Source organism: Hetaerina americana, unplaced genomic scaffold (assembly GCF_022747635.1).
Source record: "Hetaerina americana unplaced genomic scaffold, ioHetAmer1.1.p SCAF_1236, whole genome shotgun sequence".
In the NCBI taxonomy this organism is placed as follows: Eukaryota; Metazoa; Arthropoda; class Insecta; order Odonata; family Calopterygidae; genus Hetaerina; species Hetaerina americana.
Window position 1 is genome coordinate 5,832 of NW_027286333.1, and position 24,165 is coordinate 29,996.

At 39.7% G+C, this 24,165-nt stretch overlaps 1 protein-coding gene across 1 annotated transcript; it reads left to right on the forward strand.

The window, feature by feature from the left end:
• Positions 1–19,122, forward strand: LOC139685987 (nuclear pore complex protein Nup133-like). Its single transcript, XM_071583104.1, has 5 exons — positions 1–537; positions 894–1,085; positions 1,340–1,443; positions 9,107–9,228; positions 18,868–19,122. The coding sequence occupies exons 1-5, from the start codon at positions 1–3 to the stop codon at positions 18,996–18,998; spliced, it is 1,086 nt and encodes a 361-aa protein (XP_071439205.1). The 3' UTR covers positions 18,999–19,122.
• The last annotated feature ends 5,043 nt before the right edge of the window (positions 19,123–24,165 follow it).

The window sequence follows — 24,165 nt, forward strand, 5'->3', positions numbered from 1 at the left end:
ATGTCCTATGTCACACCCATCACTTCCGAGTCTGGGCTCTTGAACTCCTTCCTCTTCCTGCAAATATTGGTGTGCTTCTGCCCAATGTGCGGTCCAAGTGGGCATAGCTCATTTGGTTCCCTATCTGTCATGGCTGCACTGTTTATTCTTCTCCAGGGATTCTCAAATTTCCTCTATGCGTGGTACATACGCGAGAACAAGCAGGGGGATTTGCTGGAGAAGTTCCGAGACAGCTGCTCGGTGAGGGGAGTGTCAGCAGAGGGCGGAGGGGGGCGAGGGGCAAGGCTGGCGGGCACGAGGGGTGCCGAGGGTGGAGGCAGCAGACTGATCTCATCTCTGGCGCTGAACCAAATGAGGGCGTCGGCCGTCAGCCAGCCGTTCCACAAAGACAGCCAGAGGGAAGCATTGCGCTCATTCCTGTCCAACCACCCGTCTATGCTGTGGCTGATGAATGTGTTTGAGGGAGAGAATGTTAAAGCATCGGACACACTCCGAATGTTGGCATCTCAAGAGAAGGAGTCCATAACCAAGAAAAAGGTTTGTGCGTGTGAACTTGGGTGGTGTTTATTGTTGGCAAAATTTGCAAACCCAAAGCAAATCTATTGCCTAATTATGTATAAATCATCTAGATTTTAATATTTTTGTCAAATTCAAAATATTTGCGGATATTCGGGCGTATTAGTTTATTGCACCCTAGAAAAATTCCCGAAGAATAAAATGCCTTTAGTAAATGTGGAAAATAGTTTCCCATCATCACAATTGTGGATCAGTAATATGAGTATTGCTTGAATGCAGTTGTAGAAGTAGCCTGTGACCTAGTAATATGTTCATTCTTTTCCTTGCCTTGATGTCATCATCGGCTGCTGTTATTTTATTTTTCCCTCGTTGTGCAGTACATGCTGTCAATGGCCAAGCTGTCACTGCTGGCCAGTGGCAGTGCAGTGGCCAGAGAGGCAGCCATGGGCTGGATCAACTCCCAGATGACTTTGATTGAGAGCCAGGAAAACCTCCCGGAGAGCACTGTCATCAATTTTGGCTACGAGCCAGACAAGATGCCCGTGCTGACTCCATCAGAGATAATCAAAGTAAGAGATATTATCTTGAAATGGTGATCAAATGTAGTTGTAAGTTGACTCACTTTGATAGCTATATTCTTGGTGTGACATTGTGCTTACTCTTAACATGGGTGATAGGTTATAGGTGGTTGTCTCCAACATATGACCAAATAAATATTAGAAATAAATTTGTATTGTCCTTGATGTAAATTTGATTGAAATTCAACATTCTTGTGATTTTATTAGTTCTCTTTAAAGAGTCTTTTTCTTCCGTTATTTTTCAGCTCTACATTGCAGATGAGTGTGTGGACGCCACGGAGTACGAGTTCTCCAAAGCCCTTGACCTCCTCCCAATGATCGAGAGTGACTCAGAGAGGGAAGAGTTGTGGTGGGTATCATTAGGGGCCCCCCAAATCGGATTCAGTGAGACTGGCACACTCTCTCTGGTGCTCTGGGTTCATATTGAGGGCAAAGCAGCCCCACTCTGACATGATCAATTTGTCATGCAATAAAGGGGAGGGGTGTTTGCTTCATGGTATTGCCCAAAGTGGACGGTGTAGATGAAGAGTAGTGGCCTTTGACCTCTTGGAGGGTAATTTGCATTCAGGGTGATTGAATAGATCTATTATTTCAAAACAGGGAAATCAATCTCATGGGGTGTTTGGAAATATTCTAAATTCTAGGTATAATTATCTAACTAATATTTGAAATGCATTTAATGGATAATGCATGCTTCATTAATGCATTAGTGAAGTATTAGTTTTTTGAATTCATTTAAGATATAATAATAATAATAATTTTATTGGACATTAAACAAAATAGTTTTGCAATAGTCTTCGTCATAGAGATACATAGTTTAGAGATTATGGTTACATAAATACATATTTAGATACAACGGGTAAATATCAAATTTCTCAAAATACATTTGGTGAGACAAATGATTGTATGTCTATCATGGACCACACAATTTTTGAATCAAAAAACTCATTTACTGAGTAGAATGCTTTTTTAGTCAGCCAGTTCCGGATAACTTTCTTAAACTTGGGCACACTCACAACTTTAGCCTCAGAGGGCAATCTATTAAACAAATGAATTTTTAGAATATTGAAAGAATTGCTGTTCTTGGCTAATCTGCAATAGGGAATGTCTAGTGTATCACTGTTCCTTGTATTATGAGAATGGAAGTTAGACCTTTTCTTGAAAGAGCTAAGGTTTTCCTTAACATTACATAGGCATTTATAGATATACAGACTATGCAGAGTCATAATGCCCGAATTACAGAACAGAGGTTTACAATGTTCTCTTGGGGGTGAAAAGGAAATAATTCTGACTGCCTTTTTTTGCATCTTAAATAACATATTTGTGGAAGGTGAGTGGCCCCAAAGTACAATACCATAGTCAATGTGGCAATGAAATAAAGCATAGTATACCTGAATAAGGAACTCTTTTGGAATAATATATTTGAGTTTACGTAACATATACACAGCCTTTGACAATATTCCAAGTGTGCCCAGTATGTGAGGCTCCCAAGTCAATTTTTGGTCGAGTTCGAAACCAAGTAATTTAATGGTACTCGGGGGATTAGATATGGTACTTAGTGAGAAGACCAGGGGCTGAGTTTTATCATTATTTAGAACCAGACCGTTATCAGAAAACCAGTTTGATGCTTCTGATAAACACAAATTAGTTGTAGTACTAGAATTAACATTCTTAGTCTCGTGAACAAAAGTGGTATCATCAGCATAGAGTATGGACTTGCAGGAGACATTTGACGGTAGGTCATTAATTAAAATAAGGAATAAAAGAGGGCCAAGGACTCAACCTTGAGGAACTCCATAGACTAATTTCAGGGGTGAGGAAAGATTGTTATTAGTGCAAACACATTGGGATCGATCAGTGAGATAGGACTCAAAAAATTGTAATTCAAGATCATTGAAACCATAATAATGAAGTTTTTCCAGAAGAATTGGATGAGCAACACAGTCAAATGCTTTAGAAAGGTCACATGCAGTTATAACAATGGAGGATTTACTTAGAAAAGCATTTAGAATTTGATTAATTGCGGACTCGACAGCTGAAGTAGTGGAGTAGCCTTTACGAAAGCCAAATTGCGAAGGAGAGAATAAATTGTTAACTTGAAAGTGCTCATAAACCTGAACTACTGGTATTAAGGAAATAGGCCTATAGTTGGACGGTAACGTTTTGTCTCCTTTTTTATGAATAGGTATCGTTTTTGATATTTTCAAAGCATCAGGAAAGATGCCCGATTGAAAGCAAGAATTTAGAATTAGCGCCAGGGGTACATCTATGAAACCCACAAGATCTTTAATCAAGTTGACCGATAGCCCATAGACATCGGTACATCTAGAGTGTTTTAAGGTTTTGATAATTTGACGGATTTCCTCTTCCGTAATCCATTTCCATTTGAAGGGAGATAATGTTGCTGGTGAATTATTAAGAAGAGGCAAGGCAGTGCTTGGAGTTGAATCAAAATTTGACACAAGGTCAGCAATTGATTCTATGAAAAACTTATTCAGGTCATCAGACTTAAATGGAAGGTCCAGGTCACCCCTCGAATGACCAATCTCCTTATTTATGACCTGCCAGGCTGCTTTTAAATGGTTAGTAGCATTGCCTATATGATCGGAGTTGAAGCTACGTTTGGAATGTATTATTTGATTGTTATAAAAGGATTTAAGTTGTCGCCATGTCCTTTTATCCTCATCATTGCCAGTGCGAGTGTACTTTTGACGCAGCTGGATTACCTGCAATCGTAATTCAGAAAGCTCGGGAGTGAACCATTTCAGGGACTTTTTGAAACTATATGAATGATTCACAAGTCTCTTGGGGAAGCACTGTTGGAAGAAGGACAAAAAAATTTCAAAAAAGCAAGCAAAGTTGTCATTGCCATTTGCAAAGGTGAGCAGAGAATACCAGGTTATGTTTGATAGGAGTGATTTCAATTCACCAATCCCATGAAAGGTAATTGGATGGCAGAAAGTAAGGGTAGTCCTACCTGTTGTGTTACTTTGGCACTTTTTGTTTGAGAATTGGGAATTAAGAGCTAGATGGTCGGATAAACCAGGGTCGATGACCCTGATACAGTACTGTTCAGTGTTTAGGCAAGTAATAACATTGTCCAGACAGGAGTCAAGTCTTGTTGGTTCCCTATTTGCACAATGTAAGTTGTATCAGAGAAGTGAGAGCAATAGAAGCACTGGATGAATGACGTATATCTACGTTAAAATCACCACATAAAATGATTTCGAGACCCAGCCTAGAGAACCACATAAGACTATGCTCCAATTTATCACAGAAAATATTAATATCACCTGATGGGTATCGATATATGCACACAATAATTACATTATACTCCTTTATGGTAACAGCACATAATTCACAATTAACTTCACTAGAAAACTGATTTACTTCAAGCTTCTTGCACAGTAAGTTTTTCTTCACATAAATGACAGTTCCACCATTTTTAGCAACAGTTCTAGAATAGGATGTTACCAGATTAAAGTTTTCAATGTTGAACAGAGGAATTTCCTCACTGCACAACCAATGTTCTGAGAAGCATAAAATATCATAGGACTTAACATTAACAGCTGCTTCCACTACAGAATGTTTATTCCTAAGGCATTGGACGTTTGAGTTTGGAGGTATCTTTGGTAAAGGATTATTACTGTTGTCGCTTAGTCACAAAGAAGGAGTAATATTTGACACTGGTACATTATCGGTGACCAAGTCATCGGCTTTCACAGAACTTTCATTAACAACTTTCATTCCAAAACAGTCAACAATTAGAGAACATAAATGATTTTTACCCTTACCGTTGAGATGTAGGCCATGGCTAGTGTAAAAGGCACGATCAAAACTGTTAACATCAATTACACTAACATGGTCCAGACTATTACTTAATTTTTCTAGCTCAGCATTAACCCTCTTGGTCTCTTTGTTTACACACGAGTCACTGGGAATATCATGACGATGGGGAATATTTGCAATTACAACGTAGGTGTTCGAAAGTTTTTTAACCAAACAAGTCATTCTCTCAATTACTTCGTTACCTTTGTTGAGAGCGATATCGTTAGTCCCAGCCATAATAACAACGCTGTCATCACTTGTCAAGTTTTCCAAGCTCTCCTCGCAATATTTCGTCACCTCGTTTACGCCGGCATTTGCTTTCACCACGCCAACTATTTCATGCTTCCTGCCGACAATCCTTTCGTTCAATTTTGATGATAAGCCGCGGCGAGAGGTCAATCATTATTGTCCTCAAGAGTTCAAGGTTGTTGGTATTATTCCATGGCAACTCTTCTCAACTGGTGGTTACAATTAGCATTAGCACACGGAAATGCCGACACCTTGTTTTTAGAAGTACAAAATCTAACAGTTTCAGGCTTAACTTTGTGGAATTCTTTCATGGTGAGGGTGAAAGAAAGAGAAAAAACACTTTGCACTTCGACAACCTTTTAAAACAACACGACCATAGTTTCCATGCTGCGCAGCATCGAAACCATGGTTGTGTTGTTTTAAAAGGTTTTAAAAGTGTGTGCAAGTGTAAAGTGTTTTTTCTCTTTCTTTCACCTTCACCAAGTACGAATTCTGTTTATTATATGGGGAACTACCATGCATTTAATTTGTAAATCTTTCTTATTTTTTGGTGAAAGCTGTTTAGTGCTCACCAATCTCGGTGCCTAAAATTACTGTAAATCATATTCATGTTTTACGTCATTTGGCCAAGTTAAAACAATCGCCGACTCAGGAGCAGATGTGTCGTGAACTTCTTCAAACCGGGCTTTCATCTCTTTCAATGTTAAGCCTTTTTAAATAGAAGTGTTTAATCAATGCACGAAACTCATTTTTCCAAGTACACAAACGTTTGTTTCATCATTCAACTAAGAAAATGAAGCCAATGACTACAGCTGAACCTTAAACAGCAGTCTAGTGAGAGGTGAGGCTTACTAGAAGCAAACCTTTTCCAAAACTTTAAGCACCATCTCATGGATTTTCTAAGTAATTATTGAATGACCCTCAAGAAGTTTCTTATGGGTAAATGTTCAAATTTCTGTTTTCTTATGCTGCCACCCTTCTTTGGTGCTCTTTTCAAAAGTTGCTGTAGTTTTTCTGTCTCAAAATCCCATAATCATTAAATATCTAGGTATATGGAGACTGATGACATTGCACGGAAAGAATTGAAGGTCTTTTGCAAATATGTCTGTTGCATCTGCAAAAATGCAGTGTTTGGATTAAAATATGCATTGTAGTTAATGTAGCTAGTTTATTCATAATTTCAAGCTTGTAGCTGAGATATTGACAGAAATATTATGGCTACCAACCATATTCATAGAAACGTGCTGGGTAAATGTATATACTGTGGCAGAGTACAGCAGTGCTGCCTCTGATGACTCTGTGCTGAGCCATCCACTGTGCATGGCCAGACTCGGACTGGATTGAATGGAAATCTGAATTAGCAAAGTTTGCTGTATGTTTACCTTTGGTAATCTTCGGGCCACTGAAGGAGAAAACAGGTTGGAAATGTCCCCAAGTCATGACAAATCATTATTTTGCCCTAACTCTTTGTGGCCAAGAGTCAACAGAAAAAGTACCGGAAATGATGAGAGTGGGCATTCCTCATCTACTAAAATAAGTTTCATGTTGTCCGTATGAGTAGAGTCTATTTATGAGAGGGAAATATGCAGGCATAATCAATGCATATGCACATTCAAACGGACAATTAAAGTTTGATTATTATAAGGTAATCTACCGGTTAAGGTAGGTTTTTGGATGGGCACAACTACCAAATTAATATTTTGTGAGTGCTAACAAAACACAATCCAGCAACCTACTCTACATCAGGTCCCTCTTCATCTCTGAGTACTTCCTTCCTCCATTCATCCCGTCCAACGTCCCTATCCTGTTCCTTCCCTTTCCTTGTTTGCCTAACATTCTCCCCTCTATTACAGTCATTAACATCCCACTGCCCGTCAATACCCCCTTGATCCACTTTTCCTGCCTCCATAAGATTTCTCCCAGCAAACCCCTCTCTTCGCCCACCATACCAAGTACTTCCTCATTTGTTTTCTTCTCTGTCCATTTCATCTTCTCCATTCTTCTCCACACCCACATTTCAAAACCCTCCAGTCTACGTCTATCCTCCTGCTTCAATGACCACGTTTCCGCGCTGTACATAGCTACGCTCCATATCAACGTTTTTACGAGTCTTTTCTTAATGTCCTTACTCAACGTCCCCGTCATCAACTCCCTCCTCCTTGTGAAAGCCTCTTTGCCTAGCGCAATTCTTCTCCTTACGTCCTTACTACTTTGACCGTGTGGGTCCAAAACACTTCTGAGATGCGTCAACTGTTCTACCTGCTTTAGTTTTTGCCCTCCTATTTTAATGTTAAGCTTAGCCTTTTTCTTTCTAGAGAATCGTATAACCTTTGTTTTATCAACATTGATTCACATCCCATATCTGCCGCACTAAATTTCCAATTCACTAAGTAATGCTTGCAGTCCCTTGGCTGACTGACAAACTAAGGCTTGGTCATCAGCAAACCTAACTGATTTTATCAATTCCCCGCCCACTTTCATTCCTACCTCCTGTTTTCCCCATGCCTCTTTAATCATTTCATCTGCATACAGGTTGAACAGCAACGGCGATATTGGTCAACCCTGGCTTACACCTCTTCTTAACAACTCCCTTCTCGACTCCCACTTCCCAACTCTCACCTGAGCAGTCTGAGACATGTACAGGTTGCGGATTAGCCTCCTTTCCCTCCAATCTATTCCTATTTTCTGCAATATACTCATTAGTTTTAGACGCGGTGCTCATCTTTGACAAGCTCCCGGCCTTCCTTAAACATTTTGTGCCACTCAAAAACTCTAGTGAGGCTTGAGGCATCATCCTCATAAGCCTGTTAAATGAGCCAAAGGGTCTCCAACGTGGATTTCTCTGGTTTAACGCAAAACTTCACAGCATGGCGTGTGCTCCTTGCTGGTGCAGACGACTCCACAAACAATCAAACGTCACTAAAATCCACCCACCTCCTGTCTCAACACATGACCGGAGGCGACTGAACTAAAGCGCACCTGAGTGGTTGGGGACCCCTCCTTTGAGCTGACCAGTCGGATCCCTATCCGCTGTTTTCCAAATCCAAATCTCCAGGCTCAAGTCCATGCCTCATGAAACTCATACAGGGAGACTGTCACATCAATCCAGAAAGCAACGTTGAGGCTACAGCGGACCAGTCTCCATACTTATTGTACGGACCCTGAATATTCATCTCGCTTACTGATCTCATTACTGCAATGGCATCACGTGTACCTCTCCCCTTCCTAAACCCAAACTGATCATCCCCTAAGTAATTATTTGCCTTACTCTATCCTTTTGTTGATGATCCTGAGAAGAACTTATGCTGCGTGGGATATCAAACTTATTTTTCTGTAAATTTTGATAATATATAGTAATTATGTGCATAGCAGAATCTTTTTTAATGACATTAAAGGTTTTAAATTTATATTTTTAAATAAGACGCCTTACTCATTTCCATGTAAGTGCTTAGAAAACCAGTATTAGTGAAATACTTATCTATGAGTGAGAAAATGAATGTTTGTCCATGTGGAAGTGTGGTTAGACTATAAGAATGGTGAAAGATAATTTTTAGAAAGTTCTTCCAGGTGGTTGAACGCAGTCAATACACTAGCCAACCTAATGGTCTAAGTAAACACTGTGGGTACTTACATAGTTGATTCCATGGCAAGGCAATTTGTTTATAGAATTAATGAGTTGAGCACATGCCTGTCTGATATCTGAATGATTTGCACCAAATGAAAAGTACCAGTGCGACACTTGTTTTAAATTCAAGGACCAAAGATGAAATTGAGAACCATGTCTGATATGAATATTACCTGAATTGTCAATTGTTTTAAATGCATTTTTCATTATGGTCCGCTACAGGACACCCTCTCTTACACCCCATCTTACCCTACCAACACGGTTTTCTCCCTTGTTCATACCAAATCCTGTGTGTGTTAAAATTTTCCAGGCTGACAGTTTGGTGCAAGTCAATACTGAGGGACAGCTGGTTGGATGTGGATTCGTGTGTTCCAGTGGAAACATGCCAAAGGAAGCTCTTCTTTAAGTTGGTAGAGCTCTCGCTGCTAATGGGTGAGTGGTTTTTCCTCTGCTGTCAATGGGGCAAGCCACCGGATCCCTGCTTTGCTTATTATTTTCCATGGCCGTGTTGCTTTGAGTGACCCCCAAGTCTCAAACTATTTGCTCCAAAGAAGAGAGGAGGGTAAATATCTGGGAGAATCCAAATCTCCAGGCCCAAGTCCATACCTCTTGAAACTCTTTCTGGGAAATTGTCACATCAATCCAGAAAGCACGTTGCTAAGTTTGCCCCTGATTATATATATATGTGTGTGTGTGTATATATATATATACACATATATATACACATATATATATACATACATATATATACATACATATATATACATACATATATATACATACATATATATACATACATATATATACACATGTATACATATGTACATATATACATACTACCTTGATCAAAAAGTTCCCGGAATAACCACCGTGTGGCGCTCCCATCGTTCCAATTTGAGTTCTGTTTTTTTTGTTAAATTGGTACATCTGTTGTTGATATTCCCTTTAAATCTTAGTGTCATAACTTGACATTTGCAAAAGTTACGTAGCCAAGAGTACATCTATCTCTGTGTGTTGGCGATTTTTTACAATTTCAGAAATGGATTTAAATTTGCAACAACGAACTTGTATTAAATTTTGCGTAAAAAACGGATTTAGTGGCGCACGGACATTGGAAATGTTGGAAAAGTGTTTCGGCAACGATTCTCTAAAAAAAACGGTCGTTTACCAGTGGCACGAGCGGTTCAGAAGTGGTCGTGAGTCAATCGAAGATGATGAACGCAGTGGCAGACCATCGACATCGAAAGTCGGTGAAAAAATTGATAAAGTAAAAGAAATGTTGGTCAATAACCGCAAATTAACCATCAGAGAAATAGCGGAGGACTTGAACATTGCCTATGGATCCGCCCAAGACATTGTGGTTAATGATTTGGGTTTCCGTCGTGTAGCAGCAAAGTTGGTTCCAAAAGACCTCAATTTCATGCAAAAAAGAGACCGTGTTGACGTCGCAAAAGACATGATTTGCGAGGCTGAATCCGATCCCACATTCATCAAAAGGATCATTACTGGAGACGAGACGTGGGTTTATGAGTACGACACGCAATCCAGACATCAGGCAAGTGAATGGCGTTCACCAAATGAGCCGAGACCAAAAAAACCACGTCGTTTTCAGTCAAAAAAGAAGGCAATGCTGACGGTTTTCATGGATTACAACGGTGTAGTGCATCATGAATTTTTGCCAGAAGGCCAGACAGTAAACAAAGAGTATTATTTGGGCGTTATGAGACGTTTGCGTGAAGCAATTCGCCGAAAGAGACCAGAAATGTGGGCAGAAAACTCGTGGATTTTGCACCATGATAACGCACCGTCGCACAGTGCTAGCATTATTCGTAATTTTTTGACGAAAAATGCAACAAATACCATCCAACAGCCACCGAATTCACCTGATTTGGCTCCCTGTGACTTCTTTCTGTTCAATCGAGTTAAAAAACCATTACGGGGAACGCGTTTTAGCAGCCGAGAGGAAGTAATGGAAAAATCGCAGGAAGCACTGATGGACATACCGAAAACCGACCGTAACTTTTGCAAATGTCAAGTTATGACACTAAGATTTAAAGGGAATATCAACAACAGATGTACCAATTTAACAAAAAAAACAGAACTCAAATCGGAACGATGGGAGCGCCACACGGTGGTTATTCCGGGAACTTTTTGATCAAGGTAGTATATACATATACACATATATACATATATATACACACACATATATATATATATATATATATATATATATATATATATATATATATATATATATATATATATATATATATATATATATATATATATATATATATATATATATATATATATATATATATATATATATATATATATATATATATATATATATATATATATATATATATATATATATATATATATATATATATATATATATATATATATATATATATATATATATATAAACAAAGTCATAAATCGTGTTAGTTACACCATTCTCATACTCGGTACCGATTTTAATGATATTTGGTTTTCTCGATGCACCTCAGCTCAGAATGGTGGAATAACCATTGAAGTATCGTAAAAGTGTGGTATCGTAAAATATCGTATTGTCGAATTTAAGGATATTTGATATTTTGAATTCATCTCCGCCCAGAGTAGCAGAACACTCGTTAAAATATTGTGTCGTAATATTGTATCGTAAAATATCGTATCTTCGACTTTTATGATATTTGGTTTTCTGGATTCGTCTCAGCTCAGGATAGCAGAATAACAATTAACATATCGCAAAATTATCGTATCATAAAATATCCTATCGTACTGCTTCATCGAAGAAATTTCAACGTCTGAAGCAAGGCCACGCAGTTCCTGGTCATCCGGATGTGCGTTCTACTGATGATCTGGACTGTATTTATGCAGTTCATCCGAAGAAATATGAATCCTTCCATTTTCGGTTGTTACTGGTGAATGTTCGAGGGCCAACAACGTTCGGATCACTACAAACTGTTAATGGTATAGTGTGCCCAACATTCCGTGGTGCATGCCAAGAGCTCAATTTGCTTGAAAACGATAATCATTGGGATACGACAGTGGCTGAAGCAACTAACTATTTCTGCATCTCCAAGTCAGATACGCACATTATTTGCTATCATCCTTTCGACATGCTTTCCATCCAATCCACGTGACATGTGGTACAAATACAAGGATAACATGTAAGAAGACATTTTACGTCGAATTTGTGTAAGTTCAAGAAATCTCGATATTGAGGTAAATGAGGAAGGAGATGCATAACCAGACTTTGCTGTTGATTGAATTCATGTGTCACCTCATGTGCGGCAGTTTATTATGCTGGGTGGTACCATTGCAGTAATGGTATCACTAATCAAGAGGAATATAGAATACAATCAGGAAGCTTTTGCCTGTTTCGTAGATTTCAAAAAAGCATTTGATAGAGTGAATTGGGAAAAACTAATGAGTATTCTGCAGAACATAGGAATAGATTGGAGGGACAGGAGGCTAATCCGCAACCTGTACATGTCTCAGACAGCTCAGGTGAGAGTTGGGAAGTGGGAGTCCAGAAGGGAGTTGTTAGGAAGAGGTGTAAGCCAGGGTTGACCAATATCTCCGTTGCTTTTCAACCTGTATTCAGGGGAAATGATTAAAGAGGCATGGGAAGAACTGGAGGTAGGATGAAAGTGGGCGGGGAATTCGTAAAATCAGTTAGGTTCACTGATGACCAAGCTTTGGTTTGCCAGTCAGCCAAGGGGTCTCAAGTATTGCTGAGTGAATTGGAAATTCAGTGCGGCAGATGTGGGATGATAATCAATATTGATAAACAAGGGTTATGCGATTTTCTAGAAAGAAAAGGGCTAAGCTAAACATTAAAATAGGAGGGCAAAAACTAGAGCAGGTAAAACAGTTTACGTATCTCGGTAGTGTTTTGGACCAACAGGGTCAAAGTAGTAGGGACGTAAGGAGAAGAATTGCGCTAGGAAAAGAGGCTTTCAGAAGGAGGAGGGAGTTGATGACGGGGACATTGAGTAAGGATATTACGAAAATACTTGTAAAAACGTTGATTTCGAGCGTAGCTTTTTACGGCGCGAAAACGTGGTCATTGAAGCAGGAGGATAGACGTAGACTGGAGGCTTTAGAAATGTGGGTGTGGAGAAGAATGGAGAAGGTGGAATGGACCGTGAAGAAAACAAATGAGAAAGTATTTGGTATGGCGGGCGAAGAGAGGGGTTTGTTGGGAGAAATTCTATGGGGGCAGGAAAAATGGATGAGGGGCGTATTGATCGTTAGTGGGATGTTGAAGACTGTGATGGAGGGTAGAATGTTAGGCAAACGAGGAAAGGGAAGGAACAGGATAGGGATGTTGGGCGGGATGAAGGGAGGAAGAAAGTACTCAGAGATGAAGAGGGACCTGATGTAGAGTAGGATGTTGTGTTTTGCTAGGAGTCACAAATTCTTAAATTAGTAATTATGTCTATCCAAAAACCTACCTTAATTGGTAGAGTACCTAATAATAATATATGTATGTATGTATAAACCCTTTCATATTCTGCAAAATTATCTGCACAGCGTGGAAGCAGATAGCATAAGATGCCCAAAGTGCATAGTGAGAAAGTAAAGAAAGATTTCGTTGGCTTTCCAAAGCACTTCTTCAACAAGTTGACCCACTTAAACATCAGAATCGGTTTCCTCTATAAGGCTTGAATCAGGACAATCCTTTCAGTACAGAATTCAAGAAAATGCTTTCTCTTGGGACGAGAGCGAGAGCCTTGGGTCCCAGGATGCAATTGAAGTTGGCAAATCCTTGCTTTGATGCGCACTGGAAGTTAAACACATGTACTCAAATACTTATGTTGTCTTATTTTTCTTCAAATTGAACCTCTTTTAACATTGGACCCCTACCATTACACCCGTACAATATATATTCAGTGATGATAAATTTTCACTAATTAGAGCCTCAATCATCAAATTAATATTTACAATTTTGATTCTAATGTACCATAAAATTTGATTTAAAAAAATCCAAGGTGTAGCCAGGACATAATTTTCTCCATAACGATTTTCCTTTGTGTGATCATAGATTTGGGCAGCATTAAAAATCACATTTGATTGATTGATTGATGGATGCACCATCAAATGCATCGATAATCAATCATCATCCCCCCCACGTTTGCATCTACGAGTGGTCCCCACCCATAGATGCAGATGTGGGGACTAGTTGCCTTCTCCTATCCTACAATATTTTCATCGAGAGGGTACAATCGCATCTGCTCTATTTGATTCAATAAAAAGAGGAAATGGGTGAGCCGCTGCTCTCCTCAGGATTGTTTCCTGTTGCCCTGTACATGGCAACCTTGAAAGTAACTTTGGCCAGGTGTGCCTGCGATGAGGGGAGTGGTGCTGCAGCACCAATCACCGCTGTTCCATCGCTGCTCTTGGTGCTGGAGCACTGCTGCTCTCCCCCGCATGTCCAACTAATTGGCAGGAGCCGCTCGCCAAGCCGAGGCAAGGGGGTCTGCATAATAGTTAGGCCATCTTACCCAAGGGTGGTCACCTACGTCCTCCCGAGCACCTTTTTGATTGCCCACGGAGTGCACTTGCTTATTGTGCTATTGTTTGTGCTGCTGATCTCTGTATCTAGAGATTGACCCTCCATCCAGAGCCAGGTGGATGTACTCGAATACATTATCATGTGTGCAGTAATAAACCACCCGAAAATTGTTTCATCCATTGCTGAAGACATCATCAGGTTAACCTGAAATTTTGATATATTTCCTAGTAGAGTGAATATGTGAATTAATAATGAATGCTCAATAAATTCGGTTTAGTTGCAGAAGGTTACAAGCGCGGGAATTTTATAAGGTAACAAACACCCAGTATTTCATTTGCTTTTGTAATAAGTACAAAATGTCTTTATGAATAACTCATTTAATAGTAAAGGCTGTACATTTCATCAATAAAATATCACAAGTGATTTGCCATCGCAGTCAGACATGCAATTTTTGTGGAAGTGATGGCTTTAAGAAAATGTACTAATTATATAATGCTAGTTACAATTATACATATGGAATGTATGTATGTATGTATATAAATGGAATGGGATTGAGGTTGGGATCAGATGTGGACCATGGAGGCATCATGAGTTCAGGAAACTATTCATAATTGATAACGTCTTGAACTTCGTAAGCTTCAGTTTCCTCCTTCATGTGTAAGGAGTGGAGTGAGAGGAACGTCTGGTATCTACTTCGTAATATGTTTTTCATTCAAAGTACAATGGTATGTGTTTTTCACCTAGGAACTTTTCACAGCTTTATTTATAATTCCTTTGCATAAGGGTGGTTTTATGAGGGTATGCCAGGTGTTTCTGAGCCTTCTACCTGTCATCTCAGCTCCCTCCCTGCTCAGTGTACCGCTATATACTACATCCATGTTTTTCTGCTGACAAAACCCCACTCTATGGGTCATATGGCAATTTTTTTTATTTGTAAAAATTTAGCAAATTGATTTCATTTTATGAGATGTGACTACGCTTGTTGATGATGTAGTTTGATTATATTATCTTTTCAAAGAAGTATTAAAATGTATAAACACGGGGAAGACATGTCTAGTGACTGGAGGATTATTTAATTGCATAAAGATATTGATCCAGCTGATATTTTCTTATGTGCCCTTGGCTCAAGAATGTGGATGTACCTAGCCTAAGCCTAACCACTACTGAAATGGGTATATTTATTTTTCATTAGCTTCAAAATTTCAGTTATTAATTTGAAAATCTCATAAAATGCAAAAACAGTTTAATAGTTCAATCATAGACTCTCCCCCTCGGGTCAGTTCTGGGGTTTCAAAAGTCTTCTGCCAATCAAGTGGCTCACTTCATTATTAGGATTACTCACGTCCAGCACTCGTATAAGGCCCACAGTAAATAGACCATGGAAGCATATCAAGATATTTTCATTTACTGGATCAATGAATTAAGCAAAGAACATTGCAGGTTTGTAATTACCAATCTGTAGGATTGATGGCATAAGATGAAGGCCATGTCAATTCAGGTGTGTAGGAAGACATTTTGCCGTGAATATTTTTGGCAAAAATCAATTTTGTTAAATGTTGGATTTGAAGTTTATATCGTTTGAGCACATGCTTGCTGAATATATCTTATTCTCTGTTCAGGAAGGTGTGGGAATGGAAAAGAATGATCGAGGCTCCTTTTCTCATTCATGTGAATGCAGACTTGCGTTTGTGTGTGGTCCTGCCGTGTCTTTGGGTCATGTCGACTTTTCTGTTTTGAATATGCACTTTGGAGATGGATAAGGGCACATGCTTTCCAATTACACTTTCCAATGTTCCATTCAAATTGGCTCGGCAGTGTGGAAAAGTTAATTTCTTCCCAAATTTTCCATGGTGAGAGCAGCAATTAGGCCGTAGCGCAGTACTGCTCTGGTTCTCTCCCTTGTTCAGATGTGACGCTGTTTGAGGCATGCTGGTCGTGTTGCCTGAAACTGCACGACTGGTCATCCGTGGGCTGAAGGTCCCTTGGAGGGCCGATGTTATGCAGGGGCAGTGTCAGACAGTGGGATGGTGCCCCAGCAAGGGTCAGAATCTAATTCAGTTTGATTGTCAGCAAAGTCAGTGGACAAAGGGGTATTTCTTAATGACATATACTGACCTGGCACTTACAATTTGACTGAAGCAATGGCACCCTTGTAACTTGTTGCAATTTAGGATATGGTATGTTATTTTTGTACAAACTATATTTTTACCAAAGAAATATTTTTTATATTTGTCTGCAATGGGATTCAACTCGGCTCTGGTCTCCTTGGTTATTGTCTCGTGATGTAAGATATAGGGGCCAGGATGACACTACAGTGTGTAAGTTGGTGCTACAAATCGTGATGGCCAAATGCTCAGTGTGGCAGCTGAGTTCAGAGACTCCCGAAGGAGAGATGGCAGCCTCGCTGCTGGGGCATTAATCAGGATTTCCTGGAAATAAAACATGGGAGCAGAATATGGTGCACGGAAGGGTAATGTGCTCTCATGACGGGCTTGGATATAATGTGTGGAGATAACCGTGTTATGTATTTGCCGCTAACTTCTCGTGGAGTTGATAATTGGGAATGGGTTCCATCGATACGTGCATTGCATGCGAGGCCCACCTGTGCCCTTGGCTCAACCACCACTGCCATTCACCAGTTGGAGGGGTGGATTGCTGTCAAACCATATGGAGTGATGTCATGTTGCCACGGGGGGGAGGGGAGGCGAGGGAAGTTGCCTTAGGCGCGTACTTTGAGGAAAAAAAAATCACACTTTGAGTCAAAATCTATTGTCTCTTGTGCAAAGGTGTGTAAAAGGGAGTGGATTAATCGAGACTTCTTCTGTTGACTTGAAGCGTAAGAAGATGTCAGCTGATTAAAAGATTTGTATGAACTTTTCTGATGGTTCTGTGCCTGACCAGAGTTAATTGATGCTAAGATTTTTAGGGATTCCAAGGCATGCATCATTGTGTGCATCTCCATTCCGGAATGGACCATTTCGGGGGTGGTGTTGCACCCTGTGTGGGGCGAGGTTAGCTCGACTGTTAGGAGGCACTTGGCACCCGCAGCCGGTGCGGTGTGGTGTCTCACATGGATTCGATGACTGGGGTGCAGCTGTGGCAAAATATGCAGGAATTCTCTCGGACAAGAGTCGAGGTGAGGGAAGGATGGAGAAACGATGTTGTATTTAATAATCGAAAAGTAAATGGAGATTATTAATGGTAGTCCTGTGTATTCTGTTGTTCTTTGAAATGGCAGAGCTGGATAGTGCCTTAATGAAAGCCATGTGTGCAGCTTATGTTGTGACCATAAGTGAAGTCATTGCCAGGAGGTGCACCATAGATTTATGGCCATTGATAGGCAAACTGAATTTTGGTTTGAAACTCTCTCTCTCTCTCATACCATTCATATTGTGCTGTGAGGCAAAATAATCAATTATTTTCCAGCCAAATATTGATGTTGACTATTCGCCAAGTGAAGCGCTAAATTAAATGGGTAAAGATTGATTTACTTGATGAAGATAAGAAGAACATGTGGAGCTGGTGGAGAGTTGAGTGACGTTGGATCCAATTTGGAATTGTTTCTTCCATCCCTTCTCCTGTGAAGGCTTGAGTGACATCTAATATAGGAGCAGGTTTCAAATTTTCAAACATGGATACAAAAATAGAGGACTCGGAGAGTGGTCTTCGACTTTTGGCAACTTCTTGGTGCTGTGACAGAACCAAAAGTAAAATTTGATTGAAACTGAATGCAAATGAGGACTAAAATTATGGTACATTATGGTGTAGTTAAAGTGTGGCAGTGTGAGGCTCAGCCTTTCTGTTGCATCGCCATGGTCATCCTCGAGAGCAAAGGTCCAAGGGCAGCGAAAAGCTGCCTCAGCGTCACCTCCAGACATGCTGTCCAAGTATGTGATTTGAAAGTACTCGACTGAAGAAAGTTCATGGCTTTTTCATTCCCATTTACAAATAACACCAATGATGCCAGTTGAATGACTAATGTATGCTCAAATAATATAATTGTCTCTGCACAGCAAGTGAGGCCACGAGGGGGAGATCACTATTCTGTGGGCGTTCTATGTTGCTCAGTCCTGGCCGTGTCAGTGAACTCTCTCGAGAAGTCTGGCTGAATGCGCCAACTTAACTGAACAGTCTGTTCATCTCGTGTTGCATAAGTGTAGTGTCATGCATGCATCTCTTGAAACCATTCAGCCGAGTTGAATCAATGCTGATGATGGGATTTGCCAGGCAGACTCCACTGACTTCCTATGACATTAAGCTCATGTTTACTGTCGGAGCCTTGTGTGCAAACTGTTTCAAATACTATTTGTAATTGCTTCACGTGATGTAGATTGTGATAATGATCCTAGTCAGCTCTAAGTGCACTCGATGATACAGCACCAGCAATCCCCTCCTCCCCCATTTTGCCCTTGACGTAACTGTTCTTTCGCCTGTTCAAATGACCGTAGCAGTTGAACACTAAACATGAAGACCAACACTTACCACGATTGTTGAAATGTGTACTTAACCTGTTTTCCTATCTTCGTTTATTTCTCTCTTGGCAGGGAAAACACCGCTGGAAGTTCTACCGCCAATCGATAAAGTCATGGCTATGGAAGATCTGGGGACACTGAGGGACAGCAAGAGCTTTCAGTATCTCCTCCAAATTGGTTATGAGCATTACATGAAACTCTGAAGTTCACCCGACTCCCATCTTGCCATCTAATCGAATTGGAATGCTATGGAAAAATTTTATATCCTGAAGTAATTGGTAATTTTTTCACCTTGTGTTGTAATAAAATATATTTGTTAATGTACTGTACAAATTGTTGCTTTCAATTTTAATATTATTAAAATTTTAATAGGCTAAGAAAGATTAACAGTATTAACATTCAGTTAGAAATAACTGACAAGTATAAATGTCACTAAGGTAAGGTTTACCCTATAAAGGTGACCTCTCTGATCCCATCCATTTATTTTGAAGAATACTAGTTTAAAGCTGTGGAAATGGTCCATTAAATATCTCAGACACAACTGGGATTTGAAAAATGATCATTCATCTCCTTCCATTGAGTGATAATTGCCATCATGAGGGCAGGAAGTATGATGGCCACTCAAATTAACATGTAAGTGGGAGTCGTTGATGCTGCTTGCGTTGTTCCCTGCAAACGAAAGAGAGAGATCATATAGTGGATTCATAGGTGACCACAAAGAACCAATTGACTGGATTAAATATTACTCCTAAGATTGCGATCGATTTAAAGGTTACTTTTATACTTTTTTCACAATCTATTGTGTCTCTCAACAAACTCTTTGGATGCACTTCTGTAATTTGGAGGGAGTCATATATTTGCACCCTCTCTGTGCCAATATTTCGTGTTTGTTATTTCCTTATGGTAGCTCCTTATATCTAAAATTCCTTGGGTGCATAAAGTGGTGGCAGTCATGGTTGTTGCCATAGTTGGTTTGTTAATTATTACTTCTCTCGGCTCTATTCTCTCCTGATATGTTTCTTTTTTCATGATGTAGGGTAAGTATTGTGTTCACCCAAAATCAATTTAGGGATTTCAATGATGATAATTCAAATACCATTTATCCGAGCTACTGTAAATGTGGTGTTAAACTTCCTCTTCAGCAGTAGTGCTGGGATTTATTATGTTTTGATGGATGTTGACCTTCTGAAATTGGCTTGTTATGAAGGATAATTTAACAATTTTATTCATATTTCTCAATCTTCTCTTGCAAACCAGTTATGTTATTGCATTTTAAAGTGTGTCTGCAATGTAATTGGGCAATTTGAATTTAGAGCTTTTTTTCTCTTAAACAAATGGTTTAGGGAGCATGTTATCTTCAACTTTTGGCCTTTGACTTATTATTTCACCTTAAATTGACTCTGGGCAGTTTTGTAAAAAAGGTAATTTTCATTTGGATCTGTTATTGGCAGATTGTCTCAAAAGGTAAAACCCAGAATATTCCAGATAACTGTGATTTATTTTTTAAAAGGCAATACTCTGATTTTTCAGTAAATTATTGAGGGAAACTTTATAATTAATGAAGAATTATGCCATGTATGAATTATGCATAAAAGGCTATTGAGGTATGTATATCCTTGGGCAAAGTGGCCGTGTGCTGTTTTTATTCAGCTTGAGAATATCATTTGAATCTTCAGTGAAAGGATGCATTCTGTTCGGTGCTGAGAGAGATGCAATCAAAAGGAGTTATTTAATTTTCTTAAGTATTGATACGGAAAGATGAAACTTGGCTCAGTGAAACTGGAAGTGGTTATCAAGTTAGCAAAAATGAAATTAATTCATTACAGTACAGGGTGCAGCGACATACATACATTCCTTTTTTGAAGGGGTTTTGCTTTATTAAAAAAGGAAGACATGTTGCCTCACCCTGTATTATAATAATTTGGTGCGGGGCAATTGGAACAATTTTGTGCCTTCATTGTCTTTATTAAGGTTATTAATATGTCATTACTAATCAATAATTCATTATTAGTTCATATTGTAAATTGAAAAAAATGATTCATCCGCCAAAGATAGACCCGCCTTTAATTCAAGGATCGTTCGTGGGTATTTTGCGCGGTGATGCCACAGATGTCAGTGTCTCTCATCACTGCATTTGCAGTTGCTGTACATACCAAGCAGCCACATCTTATGCAGAACAAAAACTTTTGTAATGGCTTGGAGATTTTTGCTCTCAATATGTTGGTTGCTTGCTGGTATTACCATTTTGTACCAAGCAGCCCACTAATAATTTCATTCCTGGGTTGCAATTGATCCATTTAGAATTAAGACCTGAAAGTCTGCGTTATTAGTGGGCGATCAATAATATACACAGCCAGGAAAGTCTCGCTTACGAGGACTGAATGGGAGATTAGTTACATTTACAATGCATTCACGTTTCATGGGCCTATACATTTTTGGAAGTGACTTTTTTTGAAATGTTAGTTTATAATAAAGCTCTATTGCTTTGTTAACTGTTTCCCCACAGGGAGAGAAAATTTTATAACTAAATTATTGAAACCTCCACTCTCTCCTCAAGTTGATGCCAAACTTGGCCATGGTGGCATGAAGAACCAATTGGTTTCCACTTTTGTAGAATTTGTGGGCAAGGTGATTAACAGTCTGTCAGGAGACGGCAACACAATGGACAAGGATACCACTATGGATTAACAGGCGAGTGGCTGGTTCCTTATGATATTCTAGCAACATTTTTTTTGTAGCTTCTAACAATTCGTGACATTTTCCTTGCATGGTTGCTCTAAGAGATTGCTTGCATAAAATGCCAATGTGCGTGTTTGTAGGTGAGGTGTGTTGAAAACATAATGCTGTGTCTCATGGAATGAGTGCAAACATTAGGAGTGCATTCCGATCCTCACTTTGGAATGTTTGTCACGAGCTTCTCCCGCTTGAACATTAGCGCTGATCACACTTGGTGTGTTCAATGCGCGGGTATGCTTGCTGCTGGCCCTTTTCTGCTAGAGAACTCGGATGTGAAATTCACGTTGGCAACCCAGTGTGATGACGTAAATAATTCAAGAATTAGAATGCACCCTTGGTTTAAAATAATTGTGAGTGATCACTTGTTACTCTTTACCCCCCCCCACACGCCCTTGCGGCGGCTTGCGGGGTATTAAGTAGATGTAGATGTTACTCTAATTATTATGATGCAGTCTTCTGCTCTAAGCTTTTAAAATGTTCTTTGTAGCAGTCTGTGTGGACTTTGATGTGGTGGTATTCAATATTATTGTTTTTTCTCTATTTAACCTAGAAGTAAATAATTTTTTTGTGGTGCTCTTGCCATGGTAATTTGAGCTTAGCTGACTCCCTAGCATAGGTTATGCTATTATCAGTAAAACATCTAACATACTTTCCTTGCAAAGTCTTCTATGCATGCAGATGTTGAAGATCTAAGTCTTCTGGGATTTTCTCTGCATTGGTCCATATTTATGGGACAACAGTTTTGCTGGCGTTGCAGTCTGCATCATTAGGTCAAAAGTACCTCTGACCTGTAGGCACCGACTGCGATTCTGGCAAAACTTTTGTCCCATAAATATGGACGAGCGAGGAATATAACCTGGAAGACTTAATTCTTCAATTTTACATTCTTCTTGGAAATGAATAAATAGTAACTTTGTGATTCCTCTGAAAATTTATTGCGATATGACCCGGGTTTCGACGTTCAACGTCATCTTCAGGTATTTGTTCATCCATTCCAAATTCACGCAGTGCGTTGATTATTTTGTAAGCATGGCTGAATGAAAGAATCAAATGTTGGTTATTCCCTGAATAGCCTACTACTACCAAGTAACCCACCTATTCCCCAATTGTCAAAAGGGCCTCAACTATGTGAAGAAATTAGTCTCCCATATACTTCGTGCAAGCGACTGCCAAGTTTTGTAATGCCTTATATGCTGCTTCCGTTTGCTCTAAATCATTTCGTCACCGTAAAAGTGTTAGTGCAATATGCATTTAAGTGACCAAGATCATATGATATTGTTATTTTTACCAATATCGAGATACTTACCTATACAGTGCAAATAAGGAGGGGGAATGTGTGGGAGGGCAGTTAATTACTCGAGCCCTGAAGAAGTCACACGGTCAATCACGATAGCCCCTGTCCACGACTTGTTGGTGAATGTAGGCATCGTAAATATTCGAGGTCTGTTCGAAAAGTATAGCGAATTTTGAATTTCCGCGGGTCACGTATATTTAATTTTTTTGTGGCGCTAGGTCTCTCACTTGTGCCAGAAAATTCGGCCATTTTGAGTGTTCAGTTGTTAACAGCTGTTTTTCCGGGACGTGTTTTGGCTTATATTCGATTTTTGCCTGTTCCAAAAAATGGATCAAAGAATCTGTACCAAATTTTATGTGAAAAACGTAAATAAGTACGCGGACGCATCCCGAATGTTGACGGTGGCATATGCAGAATCTACCTTGGACCGAAGCAACGTTTATCGGTGGTACATTTTGTTCTCAGATGACCGAGAAGATGTGAACGACGAAGAGCGTGCCGGAATCCCGAGCACGTCAGCAACAGACGAAAACATTGTTGAAGTGAAGCAAATAGTATTGGCCAATCGTCAAATCACCGCTAGAGAAGTTGCTGAAGATCTAAACTAATCGATTGGCTCGTGCCATTCGATTTTTACCAATGATTTGGGCATGACATGGGTCGCAGCGAAATTCGTACCGAAAATACTCAATGTCGACCAAAAACAGCGAAGCATTAACATTGCTAATGAGGTTTTGGACTCTGTCCGCGACGACTCAAATTTGCTCAAAACTGGTGACGAATAATGGGTTTATAGTTTTGACTTGAAAACTAAAGCTTAATCATCCCAATGGAAGCTGCAGTACCAGCCAAGACCGAAAAAAGCGCGCCAAGTTCGGTCGAATGTGAAAGTTTTGCTCAAAGTTTTCTTCGATTGCAGGGGCCTGGTGCGTTGAGTTCTTGCCACAGGGTAGAACGGTAAATGAGGAATATTACCTGCAAGTTATGCGCAAAGCAATCAACTAAAAACGCCCGGATTTGTGGAAGGACAAAAATTGGCTTTTGCACAATGGCAATGCCCCTGCGCGCAACATCATTACTGCGAATTTAGGGCCAAATACAAAACACTAATGATGCCGCAGCCACCGTATTCCCCAGTGACTTTTTCTTGTTCCCGAAACTGAAGAAGCCCATGAAAGCTACGCTACGATTGACGAGATGAAGACTGCATCCAAGGAGGAGCTGAACAAGATCGCGTAAAATAATTTTTTAAAGTTCTTCAAGGATTGGCAAAAACGCGAAACCCACGCGAGGGTTGATGATTTAAAATTTTCAGTGGCACAACCTGTGGCCGTAAGGAG

Coding starts and splice junctions, on each gene's coding strand:
- LOC139685987 (XM_071583104.1), top strand. CDS start 1: ATGTCCTATGTCACACCCATCACTTCCGAGTCTGGGCTCTTGAACTCC. Junction 538..893: donor AGTCCATAACCAAGAAAAAG/GTTTGTGCGTGT, acceptor CTCGTTGTGCAG/TACATGCTGTCAATGGCCAA. Junction 9,229..18,867: donor AGAGCTCTCGCTGCTAATGG/GTGAGTGGTTTT, acceptor CTCTCTTGGCAG/GGAAAACACCGCTGGAAGTT.